Source organism: Polypterus senegalus, chromosome 17 (assembly GCF_016835505.1).
Source record: "Polypterus senegalus isolate Bchr_013 chromosome 17, ASM1683550v1, whole genome shotgun sequence".
NCBI classification, from domain to species: Eukaryota; Metazoa; Chordata; class Cladistia; order Polypteriformes; family Polypteridae; genus Polypterus; species Polypterus senegalus.
Genome location: NC_053170.1, coordinates 28,843,542 through 28,861,855, shown reverse-complemented (window position 1 = coordinate 28,861,855; position 18,314 = coordinate 28,843,542). Strand labels below are relative to the sequence as shown.

The 18,314-nt window shown below is 37.9% G+C and overlaps 1 protein-coding gene across 2 annotated transcripts in view; it reads right to left on the bottom strand.

Annotated features, from left to right (window-relative positions):
• Positions 1-18,314, bottom strand: part of LOC120517998 — a 35,196-nt gene that overhangs the window by 9,325 nt on the left and 7,557 nt on the right. For both annotated transcript variants that reach the window (XM_039740544.1, XM_039740543.1), the window contains exons 2-6: positions 14,832-15,785; positions 14,431-14,537; positions 12,976-13,139; positions 9,174-9,283; positions 5,588-5,861 (exon numbers count right to left, since the gene is read on the bottom strand). In XM_039740544.1, coding sequence (XP_039596478.1) covers positions 5,588-5,861; positions 9,174-9,283; positions 12,976-13,139; positions 14,431-14,537; positions 14,832-15,785 — 1,609 coding nt within the window. The remainder of the gene's footprint in view (positions 1-5,587; positions 5,862-9,173; positions 9,284-12,975; positions 13,140-14,430; positions 14,538-14,831; positions 15,786-18,314) is intronic.

Sequence of the window (18,314 nt, the reverse complement as noted above, 5' to 3'; positions counted from 1 at the left end):
TTCTACTTCGCGGATTTTCACCTATCGCGGGGGGGTCTGGAACGCAACCCCCGCGATCGAGGAGGGATTACTGTATCTTTAAAATTTTCACTTTAAAAATCCCATCACCTAGTAAGCATGAAAATTAAAAATGCAGTGAAACTAATATCAGCTATATTTTTTGCATTCACCTTAAAATGTTTTTGGAAATTTTATTTGCTAAGTTGTACATTTGTAAAATAAAATCTGAATTATGAATATTTTACAGATACAATGAATGAAATGAAAAAAAAAACCTTAAATTTTAAAAATGTTATCTTATTGTGAATCATTGTTTAAAATTGATTGTTCTTAACCTGGACTGCATACAGCCTCAGCAGTGGAAAAAAACACCTTTTCTGGGGGTGTGAGCATTGTTCTTGAGAGGTTTAAAATATGTATTTAGCTATACAGCCAGCAACATCATTCAGCAGGACCGGTATGGTGATGGTCTGAGGAGGCATATCCATGGAGGGATGCACAGACCTCTACAGGCTAGACAGAGGCACTTTGACTGCCATTAGGGCTCATTTATACTTAACGCTCAGAACGCATAGGTGCCCACATCATGGCTGCCACATGTTCTCACCGTTCATTTGATGCGTCCTCTGAGCGGGGGCCTCATGTATAAACGCTGCGTATGCACAGAAATGTTGCGTAAGAACTTTTCCACGTTCAAATCGCGATGTATAAAACCTACACTTGGCGTAAAGTCACAGACTTTTTCAAGGTACCTCATACCTTGTCGTACGCAAGTTCTCCGCTCGGTTTTGCAGACTGACGGCACCCAGCGTCAAAGCAATGCTACTGTTTCTGTGTGGTTACACCTTATTTTCCTGACGCGGCTTTATAAATACACTGAAACTAACCACATATTGTTTATTAGTGTAACACATCTGATTGTAATTAACTTGTAACAATATAATGGTCCAGGGAACAGCCATAGTATTCCAAATACCATAACTGCTTTAGCGTTGTTACTCTCAATGCACCTTCTTCTTCTTCTTTCAGCTCCTCCCGTTAGGAGTTGCCACAGCGGATCATCTTTTTCCATATTACTCTCATTGCACCACTCGGAGTATTTATATCACTGTATCTGAGTGTGAATCACAGCAGCAGCTGATCGGAAAGAGAATTATCGGTATACGGCATTAAGCACACGCTGTCTCTGCCACGGCAAAACGTTTCAAAGCCTTTCCTTTCTATTACAGAGATGATTGTGTGGTGATTGGGTATTTGGGGAAAGAAAAGCAAGGACTGCAGTGGTGGCTACGCCAATATATATTGAATATAAAACGGAAAGAGAAAATAACACAGCTAAAAACACAGCGACAAATTTCAGCAAAAGTTAAATGCTTATGTCATGAGCACGAGGCAGCTATGCAGTGTCTGCAACGGACGTGGCCATCCACCGTGCATAAGCTACCTTACTGACATTGGCGGGCAAAGGAGCCACTGATTCTTCCTCTGCCCAGTGCCACCAAAAGCCTAGAGCCGCCCCTGAGTACTGCTGCAATAAATGATTTCATCGAAGGTCGCACACAACCACTGTGCCGTGAAACTCATGTTTAATAACGTGCTTTAACTCCTATCATCATAAAAATGACATCACGTATACATCTCAGTATTTTAGTTATTCAGAGAGCTGTAATATCACGAATGTAATGGATTCTGTGTCCAGCTGGAGGAAGAGAGCCAGTTTAAGAAGCAAGTAGTGATTCACACACATAGAGCACATAGAAGATCGAATACAAAACATTTAACGTGATACTTTAATTACGATGTGATTTGAGAAACTGGTTAATTAAACGATTTTAAGATGAAGTTTATGATGTTCTACTTTAATGACAAAATAAACTACGTGATTAAAGTGGAAATGTCGAGATTGAAGTTGACATTTTGAGCTTTTTCCCCACTGTGTGCCTTTTTTCTCTGTACTCTAATAAGCTTTCATATGACACTCTGACAGTGGGCTACAACTCGCCTTTTCACGGCGACTTTGTGAACGTGAGCTTTTTGTGAATTTCGTGAACGTGAGCTTTCAAGTTTCTCCAACACGCTATGTCACTCGACCAACTTCCTTTTGTTGATTATACCACGGTTTATTTGAACAAATACTATGTTTTCCTTTGCTTCCACTTGGTATTCGCTGAAATTCTTATATTTCCCCCTGTGCTTTTCCCATTGTCTTTTCACAGAAGGCTGAGCTTAAGGGTGATTTATAGTGATTTGCATATTCAAAGAGGCGTAATTCTGGGAGGAGTTGGGGCGTTACATAAAGCATGTGCACGAGCGTTACTTTTCACGCTGATTGGGATTTATGTAGCGGAAGAATGTGGAAGTTCCTGCATCTGGATTTTTCTGTGCGTAAGCACATTTCGGCTTTTGTGCTTACGCCATGTTATAGTGAGAGTTCTACGCACGGCGTTATACATGAGGCCCCAGGTCCTCAGCAATTAACGCGTATGCAAGTTGCAGTACCAGCAAAAATTCGGGGGGCGCAGTGTGCTAAAAGTTGGAATGTGACGTCAGAGTCTCTGTTTACTATCTACATGTGACACAAAGCCGCTTTGCGGATCCTACAAGATCGGTGTGTGCGCTTTGATATTTGATGAATGGTTCAATGTGGTGAAGCAAAATGCCAACATACAGATGTATTCATGATGCTTTTATATTCCAGCGTTGCATATTCCCGATTGTAATGACGTGATACATTTTAAAAGTCTCACATACTGTCTTCTGTGCCGTCTTTTCTTCTAGGGCTTCCATCTGGTCCTGACAGCAGCGAATCGCTAGCTAGAGATCACCATATCGAGCACATTAAATGTATGATATTCCAACTCTCTGCACATTTAGAATCCTTAGATTTATACAAGATATCACTTTCATGATGAAATGCATTAAAGTATGTATGTTACAGATAAATCTGTAATTTTGTTTAAATAATGAATACTGTTAATAGTTACACACATGGGGGTGACACGGTCGGGGAGCGTTAGTGGTACTGTCTTGCAGGGAGTTACATTGCTGATATTCTCTGCCTGGAGTTTACACGTTTTCCTGCTGGGTGTCCTCAGTGTGCTCCGGTTTCCTTCCAAAGATATGCAGATTTGGTTACACTAAAATGACACTAGTGTATGCGAGTGCTTGTACAGTAATCCCTCGCTATATCACGCTTCGACTTTCGTGGCTTCACTCCATCGCGGATTTTAAATGTAAGCAAATCTAAATATATATCACAGATTTTTCGCTGGTTCGCGGATTTCTGCGGACAATGGGTCTTTTAATTTATTGTACATGCTTCCTCAGTTTGTTTGCCCAGTTGATTTCATACAAGGGACGCTATTGGCGAATGGCTGAAAAGCTACCCAATTAGAGCTATATTATGTATTAAATAAAACTCCTCAATGATATACGATATGCTTCCCTCGAGGTGCTCCGTACACTTAAAAGCTCTAACAGCACGTATTAATTTTTGATTGTTTGCTTTTCTCTGTCTCTCTCACTCTCTCTGACATTCTCTGCTCCTGACAAAGGGGGTGTGAGCAGAGGGGCTGTTAGCACAGAGGCTGTTTGCTTAGAAGATACGGACGTTCCTCTAAAAAATGCTGAAAGACTACCTTCACATTGATCCCTTACTTGCAGCCACTTTATCGCGGTGCTTCAACTTAAAAGCCCAACAGCCCTATTGATTTTTGATTGTTTACTTTTCTCTCTCTCTCTGACATTCTCTGCTCCTGACGCACACTTCTTTGACGAGGAAGATATGTTTGCATTCTTTTAATTGTGAGAAAGAACTGCCATCTCTGTCTTGTCATGGAGCACAGTTTAAACTTTTGACTAAAGGGTGTTACTTCATGTCTAGAGGGCTCTAATAATGTTAAAACACGTATTTAGAAGGTCGTAAACAGGTTTTCTATTGCTCTAATTGCGAAAATATTAGATTTATAAATATAGAATCCTACTTCGCGGAAATTCATTTATCGCGGTAGAGTCTGGAGCGGATTAACCGCGATATACAAGGGTTTACTGTATTCACCTTGCAATGAGCTGATGCCTTGTCCAGTGATTGCTTCTGCCTTTTATTCAATGCTAGCTGAAATGGACAAATCCCTGGAGTGATGGACTTAATCATTAAACATCCTTATTAGCGATATTGCGGTAAAATGTCATTGGAATTTAATAGGTGTTCCAGGCAATTCACAACACACCGAAGCCAAATCTGTTCTCACCGTAATAATATCTCACACTGCCACCTGGTGGATTCCTCCAGATTTACGTAAAGTATGCGCGCAAGTATAAACAGTACAATGCTTGCGTAGCAGGAGCATCCACTGCAGCATGCGATGCATGAAGTATAACCCCGGCCCTTAGGTATCGGGATGAAATTCTTGGACCCATCGTCAGACCTTATGCTGGTGCAGTGGGTCTTAGGTTCCTCCTGGTGCATGACAATGCCTGGCCTCATGTGGCGAAAGTATGCAAGCAGTTCTTTGAGGATGAAGGAACTGATACCATTCACTGGCCCCCATGCTCGCCTGTCCTAAATTCAATAGAACATCTCTGTGTGTGACATTATATTTCGGTCCACCCGACACTGCCAGGTTGCACCTCAGACAGTCCAGGAGCTCAGTGATGCCTTGGTCCAGATCTGGGAGGAGATCCCCCAAGACACCATCATTAGGACATTGTCAGACATGCATGTGGGGGCCATACAAACTACTGAGTACGATTTTGAGTTGCTGCAACAAAATTTCGGCAAAATGGACTAGCCTGCCGCATCATATTTTCACTTTGATTTTCGGGGTGTCTTTGAATTCTGCTCTCTGTAGGTTGATAAATACAATATTAGCAACCTCTGAAAAAGCAACTGAAGGCAGAGGCACGTCATCCAGAAAAATTAGATGCATGTTCAACAGCAGTAACTGACTGCAACAATCTATTTTAAAAGAAAATATGCAGCCACTGCAGCACTTCAGAACCAGCCCTGTATACTGTACAGCTAAATGTATTTAACCTGCTTCATTTCAATCTAAATGTTTTATTTTGTAGTCACCTTAAAGTGATTCATATAGCTTTTCTTCATTGTGGGGCAACAATCTATTGTAGTGCAGCTTAGCTTATAGGTCTTAAAATAGACGTGCATGATTTTATTAATGTAAAGACTTCACAGAATATGTAGATATGTTTCAGTGAGCAAATTTCTAAACGACAAATTTTGCAAAGTCAAATGTTTAAAAAAAACTTAATGATTGGATGCACACTAAATTTACTAATGACTGCACAGGCGTAAAGGAATCTATGAGTCTTTGGAGAGAACACTTGTAGTATTTAGCAAGCAATGACTCCAACTACAGGTACTTATAATATCAGTGCTCTATGTCCCACAATAGTCAGTTTTTCTAATGAAAATTTTGGTGATATGTAGTGGCAAAGCTATCCATTTTTCAGTGATGCCTAGCTAACTAAATACACCGATTGTTAATTTTAATAAGTTGAACATGTGAATAACAACATTTGACTTGAGCTAGACATTCCAAACCCCATCAAGAGCAGAAGGTTTACTCACCCAGAACCATCACTTTGCACAGAGTAATTGAGAAGTTCACGAGAAGAGCCCTCCTGTCCAGACTGGTTACAAGTACTTTCAGGAGTGTCAAGCATCAGTGGGACAAGATGGTTAGTGGGGTTGAAGGAGGTGCCCATTGGCAGGCTTGCACGACGCAGGGGAGGTGGACTGGGAATTGTGAGCAAGTACTCCACTTGGGAGCTCTGTGAAACTGGTTGGTTCAGGGCTGCTTGTGTCATCTCCACCATTGTCCCTGGAGCTGGGATGCTTTTATCTGTTAAGGAAGCAAACAGCTACTGTTAAAAAATTAAACTGGAAGCCCCACAGCAATGTAACTTTCTATCACACAGACATTTTGCAAAATGCTTGCCATAGTAGGTGTAAAGTAAAAATTATTTTTTTGGAAAATGAAAAAAAAAAAAATGTATTTCAAACTGGTGAAAGTTATGGCATAGTGAATATTCAATTTGAAGCTGAAAAGAGTCACTTATTCATGCAACTAATCAGAAACATATATTTTAATCATAAGAACCGTGAAGTGTTGCATAGTCATAAATAAAATTTGTATGTTGTGTTATCCACTGATTTACCAAACCACTCTTGTGTAAAACAAGGATAATAAACAGCACCAATTTCAACTTTTACTGTCTGATATTGACAGACTTATGAACATATAAATGAAGGGTTGAAAGGTACAAAAAAAAAAAAAAAGAAAAACAAATAGTCATCTAAAGTTGTTTAGGATTTTAACCTATTGGGTCTAACTAAAAAAAAAAAAAAAAAGGATTTGTCACAATATTACAAAGAGAAAATATACAACTGTAAAATGGATTGATTCTGTCCAGAAGTCACCATATGACATACTGTATGATTTGTGTATGTAATATAGATTGGTATGCATGAATGAAAATTCGAGAGCTTTGAGGTTTCAAAGTCACATACATTGATACCTGTTAAACATAGTAACAGAACATCCCTGCTGCTACGATTGTCTTGATGACATAATGCTGTCAGGCAAGCAGCATTCGGTAAAACACAACTTAATAATACAATTGGAGAAAAGCGAGTGGTCTGTGCATAAAGAACAAGGACAAGGACCAGGTTTAAAAAATGTTTTTGCGAGAACCACACAAAGAGATGACACAGAATGTTGTTAGTTGAGCACAGAAACTTGCAGCTATAAGTAATGAAGAATAAACTCAAACACATATGATGATTCTCATATCGACACTTGATGTGGTACAGATAATTGCATTTTTGAGTTACGAGAAAAACACTAGCTCGTTTTTGAGGCTGTTAAAAAATGCTTACTTGGTGCTTATTGGACTCTAGCACATGAAATTTTCATAGACATTTGGGTAGGTTAATAAATTAAGAGTAAGTACAGGAATTGCTCACAATTAGAATGATGTGCAAGTCTATATGCTGGCAAAAGCAGAACTGCAAGGAAGATGAGCTTACAGAAGAAGACCACAGCAAGGGAAAAGACTTATCACTCCCCAACCTGTTAAGAACATTTTAGGGGGCAGTTTTCTACAATAGATTTTGAAGTAAAACCAAAATAAGTGGTGTATAGATGGTCCAGTTGTTATCATGGGATGGGACTGCTTTGGAGGGCAGGGACTTTTCAGCTTCATTTTAAAATCACCCTTTGGCATACAGTGGATGGAAAATCAAGTCAAATGACCGAAGTATGGCTGTGGCTGATGTAAAATGACAGGTTCTCCAGAGCAGTATATACAGGCAATTCAGTAGCTCATCAAGGACCGAGTATATGGATTATTAGCTAGAGAAATGTTCATCACATTTTTTTGGGGAGGAAAACAGCCATGCGAGTAACTGTTTCAATGTACATGTCACATTGGTCTAAACTGAAATGTTTCTGCTATTAGCAAATACAGTATATAGGTTTCTAACTTATATAGTTCTTTCCTGGGAATCAAGATTGAACATAATTACTTCAAAAGGTTGGAGCAAAGTTTTACAATCAGCCTTATTTATTTGGTCTATAATGTACCTGCCTGGAAAGACATCTCCATCCATCCATCCATACAGCCTATCACAGCAAGTATAAGGCACAAGACAGGAAAAATCCCTGGAAAGAGTTATTTCAGTCCATCACAGCTTGAATGCACACACATACCCGAGCTAATATTTAACATCGCCAATGTACCCAGCCTATGTGTCTTTGAACTGTTTGAGAAAATTGGAGCATCCAGAGGAACCTCATTTGGGAACAAAAAACTCCACACAGGGAGCAGCCTGGACATAAACTCTGGCCTCCTTGTTGCAAGAAAGCAGTCCTACCACTATGCCACTGGTCTGCCCCTAGGCAGATATACTAAATTGTACACTTGCCCAAAATACAACCTTAATATTTGTTGTCAAGAGGTGGAGAGACTTTCCATATCAGGAAGATTACTCCACTACACGGTAAATGTTCCGGATGGTCAGTCTGTCTAGATGTTCTACCTCCTTAGAGTAACAGCTCATCAGAATGATCACAATTTTGTTCACAGATCAATCGTATTGCAGAGATTCAATGTTGCAATCAATTTTTGTGTAGTGTTATTTTTTGTGGACATAGCTGGCAGTTGATACGATGTTTGTAGTGTTGCTATAGATTGTGAACATGATCTTTTTGAATAGATACATATTGCTTCATTAAGGAAATTATAGGATAAACAAACTGTTAAAGAAGCCCTGTTACCAACAGTAACACAATACTTACACCTAATTCAGAGATTTTTGGATATAGGACTCTAAAAAGTATAATATAGAGGAATTTAAAAGAAATTCTAGACGTTCTCCAACATGTAATGAAGATGCTTTTCCACTCGAAGAAATCAGTTACCAAGTATTGTCAACCATTGTGGTGGTATCAATAGGGTGTGCAGTGAATTCCCATTAATTAGGTCTATAAAGCATGTTAGGATGGGAATTTGGACTGAAATACAAGTAACCATGGTTGAATAAAATAATTTATTCAGTCAGACTTTAAAAAAGGTATGAAAATTCAAGGACTGAAATTCAAGATTACGAAGGTACTCGTATATACTTTTTTGGATTAAACATGAGACAATAAATGTCCTTGAGTAGCCAAGTTGAAGTTCTGGTTTGAATTTGCTCATCAATCTGTAGAAAGATTTGAAAACTGTTGTAAGTAAGCAGTTTCTCAGTGGCACAAATAATCTGACCAAAAAGTGCCAGGAAAAGGCAGCAAAAACCACCACTGGTCGACTTTCCTAAATCTGTCTGCAGCACACTATCAACGTTGGCTCTGCTAAATAAGTTCATAGGCGTCAATACTCAAGTATTCAACATATTTTAAGTTTTTATCTTTAGGTTTAGCTTGCAAATTTTTTTTCTAATTTTTCAAACTCTCTCAACATTAGAATTCAGGTGTTGCATAAAAAAAAATGTAAAGAAATAATTTTTCAAATTTGTGTCCCACAAATAACATTGTGAGTATTTTTGCAAGATATTCTGCGTTTGTATACTTTAATTGCATGTAACAGTCAGACATCTTGAAAATATACTTTATATACTACAAGGAACTGTGATAATTTCTGAATAGTTTGCTCACCTGAGGGGCTAGAAGACAGATTTACCATGTTGGAAAAATGCGTCTGGTTGTGCGGAGCTGCCAATCGTGACACAGCTGGCTGGGGATGGACAGATGCTAGTATTCCTCCTCTGAATGAAGTGAAAGGAAAAGCATATGATCGGTTTAACAGCAAAACACATATTGTATACCTTTAAATGATCCATATAGATTATTACACTTTCTTTTCTTAAACTGTTTTTGATTAAGCATTGAATACAGCCAGAGTCAAATGAAAGGGGCACTGGTTGAAAGGTGGGAGACAGTCATGCATGGGGTCTTGGTTTAAAGGGCCCACACACACAGACATGCACACTAGTATTTGGGACATGGAAGAAAAACAAAGTATTCCAAGAAAGCTTGTATAACACAGGTAGTGGCTGCATACTCAACGCAGTTATTCACTGTGTGATGTCTCCTTATTTCAGGAGTATAAAAGGTCATTAGTAAACACTGTTTCAACATGTTGGCCTGCATTAAAATGATTTATATGAAACATAAAGTATGACCTCAGATAACCAAGTATAACAGAGTTCATCATAATTACCATAAAAATGTACATTTCAAGAATCTATGTTAAGAAATCACATGAATGTAACAGCAGCAATTAAGTGCTCTGTGAAACTAGTCTTGTGTTATGACACATTTGTAAAACTGCTTTATACGTTATTGATTATAGGTGTATTTTGAAAAAAAAAAAAACACATAAACTTTGGTCTAGAGAAAATAAACAAACAAGCAAAAAAGCTTGTGAATGCATGGACACTCAAGAATCTGAAAATAGTGGGTCTTAATATTTATTTAACGTTGAGCCACAATTTTTATCCAATGTTCTCATGAGATTTTACAAGGTTTCTTGATAGGTACTTGGTGAAACAGCATTGTTTTTTCCTCTTTTTAAATGATATTCTTATACTTACATTGCTAATCTGGAGATTTGACAAGATCATATACTTGTTTAAAATGAATCCCAGAATTTGTACAGTACAACTTGATGTTTTCCCCCAATAGGCGTAAAGATCTTGGAGTAACTATGAATTCAGCTCATGTTCACTCATTACTAAAAGTTGATCTTAGACTAGGAATTTTTATGTACCCTTTGAAAGCCCTTATACCTTAGGGCAGATTAAGCTTTTAGTCACTTGGCTCTACTTTGGATCCCTTTTCAATTGTGGGCTAAATTTAACATAGAGTCAGTTATAGTATGTGTCTCTACCATACAGATCCTGTGGTAAATGCAATAGTATAATTCTAACATATTATAAAAAGGCTATTATTTATTTCAATTAACTCTTAACTTTGCATTTTCTTGGCCAGCATTCTAATCTACTCTATGTACCCTAATTTTGTAAATTGCCTATAGGAAAGCTATCTGCCAAATAAATGTCTTCTGCTGTGCTGCAGAGAAAATGTCTGTCGAGTTTAGTAAGCTCTTTCGTTATTAGATTTATTTTTTCAGCTGTTATTTTTAATACTATATATTTTTCCTAACCAGCCTCAGACACCCACACACTTATTTTCTGCCAGACAACAATTAATTTTAAAAAGCCCTATCAAAATAACAAACTATAAATGTAAAAAAGAATACTAAAGCTATTTGCCTTAATTGAAGACTTTAGTTATAAAATATACAGCATTATATTGAATATGATAGATACAAAGAGATATAATTTTTAAACCCATCTGGCAGATGTCTTGGTTTTCATTATGCTAAATAATTTCTGATGTCTTCCTTTACCTAAAGTGTCAATATTTTGTGTGTGTTTGTTTATTTGTAGAAACAAATTATTTTTAGTCTATATCATATTTGTACCTGTATGAGTGTGCAAGTAAGCATGTCCAGTAATGAATGCTTATTCAGTGTTGATTCCTGCTGTGCACTTGATACCACCAAGATAGATTCTGCTTCTTTACAACATTTAATTACAAACCGGATTCCAAAAAAGTTGGGACACTAAACAAATTGTGAATAAAAACTGAATGCAATGATGTGGAGATGGCAAATGTCAATATTTTATTTGTAATAGAACATAGATGACAGATCAAACGTTTAATCCGAGTAAATGTATCATTTTAAAACAAAAATATGTTGATTCAAAATTTCACGGTGTCAACAAATCCCAAAAAAGTTGGGACAAGTAGCAATAAGAGGCTGGAAAAAGTAAATTTGAGCATAACGAAGAGCTGGAAGATCAATAAACACTAATTAGGTCAATTGGCAACATGATTGGGTATAAAAAGAGCTTCTCAGAGTGGCAGTGTCTCTCAGAAGCCAAGATGGGTAGAGGATCACCAATTCCCACAATGTTGTGCAGAAAGATAGTGGAGCAATATCAGAAAGGTGTTACCCAGCGAAAAATTGCAAAGACTTTGCATCTATCATCATCAACTGTGCATAACATCATCCGAAGATTCAGAGAATCTGGAACAATCTCTGTGCGTAAGGGTCAAGGCCGTAAAACCATACTGGATGCCCGTGATCTCCGGGCCCTTAAACGACACTGCACCACAAACAGGAATGCTACTGTAAAGGAAATCACAGAATGGGCTCAGGAATACTTCCAGAAACCATTGTCAGTGAACACAATCCACCATGCCATCCGCCGTTGCCAGCTGAAACTCTACAGTGCAAAGAAGAAGCCATTTCTAAGCAAGATCCACAAGCTCAGGCGTTGTCACTGGGCCAGGGATCATTTAAAATGGAGTGTGGCAAAATGGAAGACTGTTCTGTGGTCAGACGAGTCACGATTCAAGTTCTTTTGGAAATCTGGGACGCCATGTCATCCGGACCAAAGAGGACAAGGACAACCCAAGTTGTTATCAACGCTCAGTTCAGAAGCCTGCATCTCTGATGGTATGGGGTCACATGAGTGCGTGTGGCATGGGCAGCTTGCATGTCTGGAAAGGCACCATCAATGCAGAAAAATATATTCAGGTTCTAGAACAACATATGCTCCCATCCAGATGTCATCTCTTTCAGGGAAGACCCTGCATTTTTCAACAAGATAATGCCAGACCACATTCTGCATCAATCACAACATCATGGCTGCGTAGGAGAAGGATCCGGGTACTGAAATGGCCAGTCTGCAGTCCAGATCTTTCACCTATAGAGAACATTTGGCGCATCATAAAGAGGAAGGTGCGACGAAGAAGGCCCAAGACGATTGAACAGTTAGAGGCCTGTATTAGACAAGAATGGGAGAGCATTCCTATTTCTAAACTTGAGAAACTGGTCTCCTCGGTCCCCAGACGTCTGTTGAGTGTTGTAAGAAGGGGAGATGCCACACAGTGGTGAAAATGGCCTTGTCCCAACTTTTTTGGGATTTGTTGACACCATGAAATTCTGAATCAACATATTTTTCCCTTAAAATGATACATTTTCTCAGTTTAAACTTTTGTTCCGTGATTTATGTTCTATTCTGAATAAAATATTAGAAGTTGGCACCTCCACATCATTGCATTCAGTTTTTATTCACGATTTGTATAGTGTCCCAACTTTTTTGGAATACGGTTTGTATAATATACAGGTTTAAGAAATAGATTAAAAAGATTTTTTTATTTGACACTACACTGAGAATTGCAGTAAGACTGCACAAATTTAATATAGTTCTACAAAAAGACACATAAATTATGAATATTTAACCAATAAAAACAGTTCTATGCATGATGAGATTCTAATTTTACATTCTTGTCCAAATTTCCTGAAAAACCAGGTGAACATACAAAATTAAATAAATAAATGCCATATACACATATTTTGAGATTAGACAAACTGTGTTCTTACCCATTGGGTGGTGCAGTTAGCTGAATGTGAGTTGAGATCTGAGGGGCTGGCAGGACATTAGTGGGTAAAGTAGACACTATGGTACTACCAGAGTACTTCTTCTCTTGCTTCAATGTGGTCTTTTCAATTTTTCGCCACTTTGCTCGCCGGTTCTGAAACCACACCTAAAGTTAAAAGGTGGATAAGACTTATGGTTGCACCTTACTGGAAGCTGGATACATACAAAATATACAAACTGGCCTCATCCTTCATCACATGACACTTATTCATTGTTAGTGTACTAAATATTTTGCAATTTAATTTTACCTACTGTCTATGCTTAATATATTATATATTCATACATTTATTTTCCAGACCTGCTTTTTTCCATTATAGATTCATGTGAAGTCACAGGCTGTCCTTGCTGTATTGGCCATATAGAAGTAAATAACCAGGGTGGCATTTCTGTTGGTTGCAAGGCATACTCAGGCTTCAATCTATCACTCTATTCAATAAAAGCCTTCCAATAAATGCAACATCCATGGATCTACTGTATAGTGACAGTATCCATCATTAATTCTATTAGCTTAGCTAGATTATTGATAAGTTACATAAACTGCGTTCCTTTTTAGGTTTACTGGTTGAAACTCTGCCAAGCTGATCACTTTAGAAGGAATAATCAAAAGCTTCTGTTTGTGGTGCTTTGAGGCTGAAGCTTAAATGTTTTAACTGGTGTGTTCCTGTTCATTCAGTTTCTAAGTTCTGGTAGGTTCTTTTGACAATGTGCCCTAATAATGAGTACTCCCATTTACTGAGCCCATTCAGAGTCACCAGTTACCAGTTACTAGCACCTTAGGGATGTGGGAGGACACTCAGATATCTGGAGAATCCCTATGTTGACACAGGAAGATATGTGCGAACTCCACACACATACACAGTGTCTAAGCCAGAATCTGAATTTAGGATTCTGGAGCAGTGATGCAGCTGAGCCAGCCACTCAATCATGTCATATTAAAATTGAACTAACATTACATTATTAGAGTAGGATTTTAAATATATGTGAACATATAAATATGTTAAAAGTCTGAAAGCATATTGCAAAACTGGAGCAGGTTTAGTAGAGGTACACAGTCAGTGACAATTCAACGATGCACAGATGATACTATAATGAGGCATGTCTGTTGCCACACCAGCAGCGGATAGCACAGTATCCACACATGCACGAACATAAACAATCTTTAGTCACCCCAAAAATGATGTAAATTGTGCAGTCCTCTCTGAAATCCAGGATCACTATACTGAAGTGCTTTATTAATCTGCTAGAAAAAAAACAGCTATCATTTAAAAGACACCATTTAGCATATGATTTAAACCAAAATGTACTAGTAAGCAGCACAGTTTGTAACTGTAGTTCATGATTCCTAATAAGAGGAGAAAGAAATAGGCATAGGCATGTAGAGATTTTTACAATCCTACCATAATTCTTTGTGGTGTAACACCTATGGAAGCAGCAATATGTTTTCTCTTGTCTCCATCTGGGTAGTGATCCTCCTGAAACATCCGTTCAAGCTCTTCTAACTGTTCTACACAAAAAGATTTGGTCAAGAGAAAGAGAAGCAAAAACTGTCAAGTATTGTTAGATGTTCAAAACAAACCTGAAGATATTGTGAGAAAACTTTCCTCATTCCCCAAACAAATTTAAACATACAAAAACCTAACACGACATAGTCAGAGTAATTGGGGGTGGGGGGTGGAAATCAAAGCAATAAATAAAGTTTACAGTTGCTTTAAACTTCACTTAAAAATCCAATAAAGTACAGTGTACCAGTACAAAACTGGGCAACTCAATGCCCATGTTATATATTTTAAAATCTTACCAGGTGAATATAATGTTCTTGTTTTCTTCTTTGGTGCAGGAGGCATAGGTACACCTTCTGTTGTTTCATCATGCTTTATTGTGTCACTCTGTTCATCAAGAGATCCTTCCTCTAAAAGTGAGTTAACACCTGTGGCTCTATAGTGGGAGTAACCACCCTTAATTCTGTTAGCATAGCGAGTGTAGCGACGGGTGGCATAAACAGGGTTAATTTTAAGGTCCACTGGTTGAAACTCTGCCAGGCTGATCACTTTAGAAGGAATAATCAAAGAGCTGCTGTTTGTGGTGCTTTGAGGTTGCAGCTTAACATTTTGACTATCGTCCTCCTGTTCATGCTCACTTTCTAAGTTCTGGTAGGTTCTTTTGACACCTTGCATCATCTCCTGCTTTTCATTTTGTTCAGTGTACAGGCCTATAGAAGACTGTGAAGAGTATGATGTGGGCAAGTGAGAAAATGCATCTTCTGTAGAATCATTCCTGTCAAAGAACTCTTGCATGCGATTACAAACTGTCACATAATTTAAATGGCACTCAGGTGGAACAGTCTCTCGTGCTTGAAACTGTTCAGTTTCCGGAGGAGTTGCTGGATCTTCAACCTGAAGTACACAAAAGCCTTCTTCTGAAGAAACCATAGCAGGCTCCTCTTCCTCACCTGTCTCAAGAACTTCAGTGGGGTCACTATTAATAATGACAGTATGGAAAGTTGTGACAGGAGTCCTTTGAGGTTGGTTTAGCTGTTCTGCCTCTTCTTCCTTATCCTGTATAACCTCACATTCATCATCCTCATTTACTTCCACTTCCTCATCTCTTTCGTCGTCCTCCTCCTCCTCATCTACCTCTTCCTTATCCTCATCCTCTTGCAGTTCCTCACATGATGTTTGCAAGACCTCATTTCTCACTTTGCTACTCTCCTCCTCACTTTCCAGCTGCTCATTGCAAAGTAAATCACCTTGGCCTATAAAAAGAGAGGGGAAAAAAACACATCATAATAGGAATGACAGCAAGACAAGAAATCAGAGAAACTTTCAGAAAAACCAGAGCAAAATATAATTAGAATGACTTTAACCTGAAATTATTATACACATACATACATACATACATACACATATATATACATACATACATACATACATACATGGAAAATGGGATTTTCCTGCTGCAAGTGCCTATGTTCAAAAAGGTTGACAAAAGCTATGAAGGAATACATGTGGTCAGCAACAATGGTTAGGAACATGGTGACATTTAAATGATACACAATTTGTAGGAAAAGGCCAAATGTGTACGAAGAAAACATTTCCTACACCATTACATGATCATGCCTGTGATCCACACTGGGAAAAAAGGATGGATTTCACTATAATCAACCACCTATACCATTGACACAAGGCAGGATGGATCCATTGGTTCATGCTGCTTATGCCAACCCTTCACCAATTCCAGGATCTGCAAAGTGTAGCATAAATAAATAAAGGTTTGACAGGCAATGCATTACTTTGCCAAACTTCACTCATCCAGTTTTGCAAATAACATGGCCATTGAGGCCTCATCCTCCCATTTTTAGGTGACAGGAACAGGACCAAGCATTCTGTAAGGTGCAATGTGCTATACGTTTAAGATTGTAATCATCACACTTCTATAGCAAAATTCAATTATTTGAGTATTTATAGCCTTTGTTTCTTTGAACAAATCTGGTAATTCTGAATTTGCTGATCACTGTAAGTTTTTTGCTTACTGCACCATTCTCTGTAAATTCTAGAGATTGTAGTGAAGGAATACTGTATCTCAGTCAACACAGTGGCCTCTGATGCTGAAACCCACCACGCCTGGCACCAACAATCATACTAATGTCACCAAAGTCATCGAGTTCACATCTTCTCCAATCAAAAGAATGCTCATAAAACAAACTCTTTACCATGTCTGCATACTGTATATATTGACTTTTAGTCCCATGATTTGCTGTTTAGAGGAGCTGGTTACTTGCATTACACAGCCAGGGTGCCTAACAATGTTTGATTGTCTAGAAAACAGCAAAAACCATTAAGTATCTAAAGCTCTGTAAGGATATTATCGTTGTTTTCTAAAAAATAGCAGAAAGGTATTCAGGTTCATATATATATCTGTGGCAATAAATCTTATTTACAATGAAAAATATATTCTAAGTGGTTTTATAAAACATGTATAGGAAATACATGTATACATTTATAGACTCATTATTGTCAAGTGTAGAATCTAGTAACATTCTTATTTGCATGTGTTAATTAACATTCATTGGCTAGGCACCTTCTGGCACAGTAAACAGAGCACACTTATCCTAGAAACTTCGGTCTTCCTGATATAAATGCTTGAATGTACAGTAGATGGGTAATTGCAGAAAACCACTCTAATTAAGCAATAATTAAAGCATCATTTCTGAATACCCCCTAATGCTCATTTTCTTAGCCTGCATTAACTGCTCTAAAATACTCTGCCATTTTAATAATTTAATTTAATGAGCAATTACATATTGCCCAAATGAATAATCATATTACATTGTCAACTAAAGAATTTTAGAAATTCAGTATTTGTCTAGATAAGCAGAAGCCATTACTTTAATCTATCCTGAAAACATTTAAGAATCATTGAACAGTGTATCTCAAAAGGTGCAAATGATCAATATATTTACATATTTTTAGTAAAATGGTAATGTTTGTTTGCAACATTACTCACAATCGAACTGGTAAGTGTCTTAGAACTATAAAGGAAAAGGCTAGCAGATTTCTCAGACCGTGCAAGGAGGTTCCAGCCTTGAACCCAATATTGACAGGAAAAGCTCCAGCAAACCACCCCCCTCGAACAACGTTGTGTCTAAATTGGGTGAAGAAGACTTGAGAATATTATGTATGTCATGTGGAACAGGCATGAATGTTCTCTCCATATTCCACTTTTCTCTGGATTTTTTTTTTTCAATCCATATCTCAAATATGAAGATTTTTGGTTAACCGAATAGGCTGCAAGAATGGTTAATTTTATTAATAACATCGCTGTTATTATAGGGCTGATCTGAAATTACTTGTGATGAATTTGCATATATTAGTCAGGCAGTCATATTGATCAAATGGTATAGCCTAAACAATGTGAAACTAAAAATAAAAAGTAGTGGTATATAAACTTTAAGTAAGCAAAAAAAAAAAAAAAACACTCACTCCTTTGTATATCAATGGGAAGAATTTAGAGTTAGTGAAAAGTTTAAAATTTCACTTGTGCCACCATTCTTAACACTCTAACATGTAAGATCAACACATTCCTTATGGTCAAGAGGGCTCCCTGTTTTACAAGTTGCAAACCATGTTGTGACCTTTACTGTCATTGTGTGGCATGGCAATATTTCAGCAGTGGACAAGAGGCAGCTAGATAGAGTGGCAGGTGGAGTCTAGAATCCCAGGATGTCATTTCCAAACTGTGGACTCATTTTAACCTTCCAAACGGAAATGTGAAGTCTGAAAAG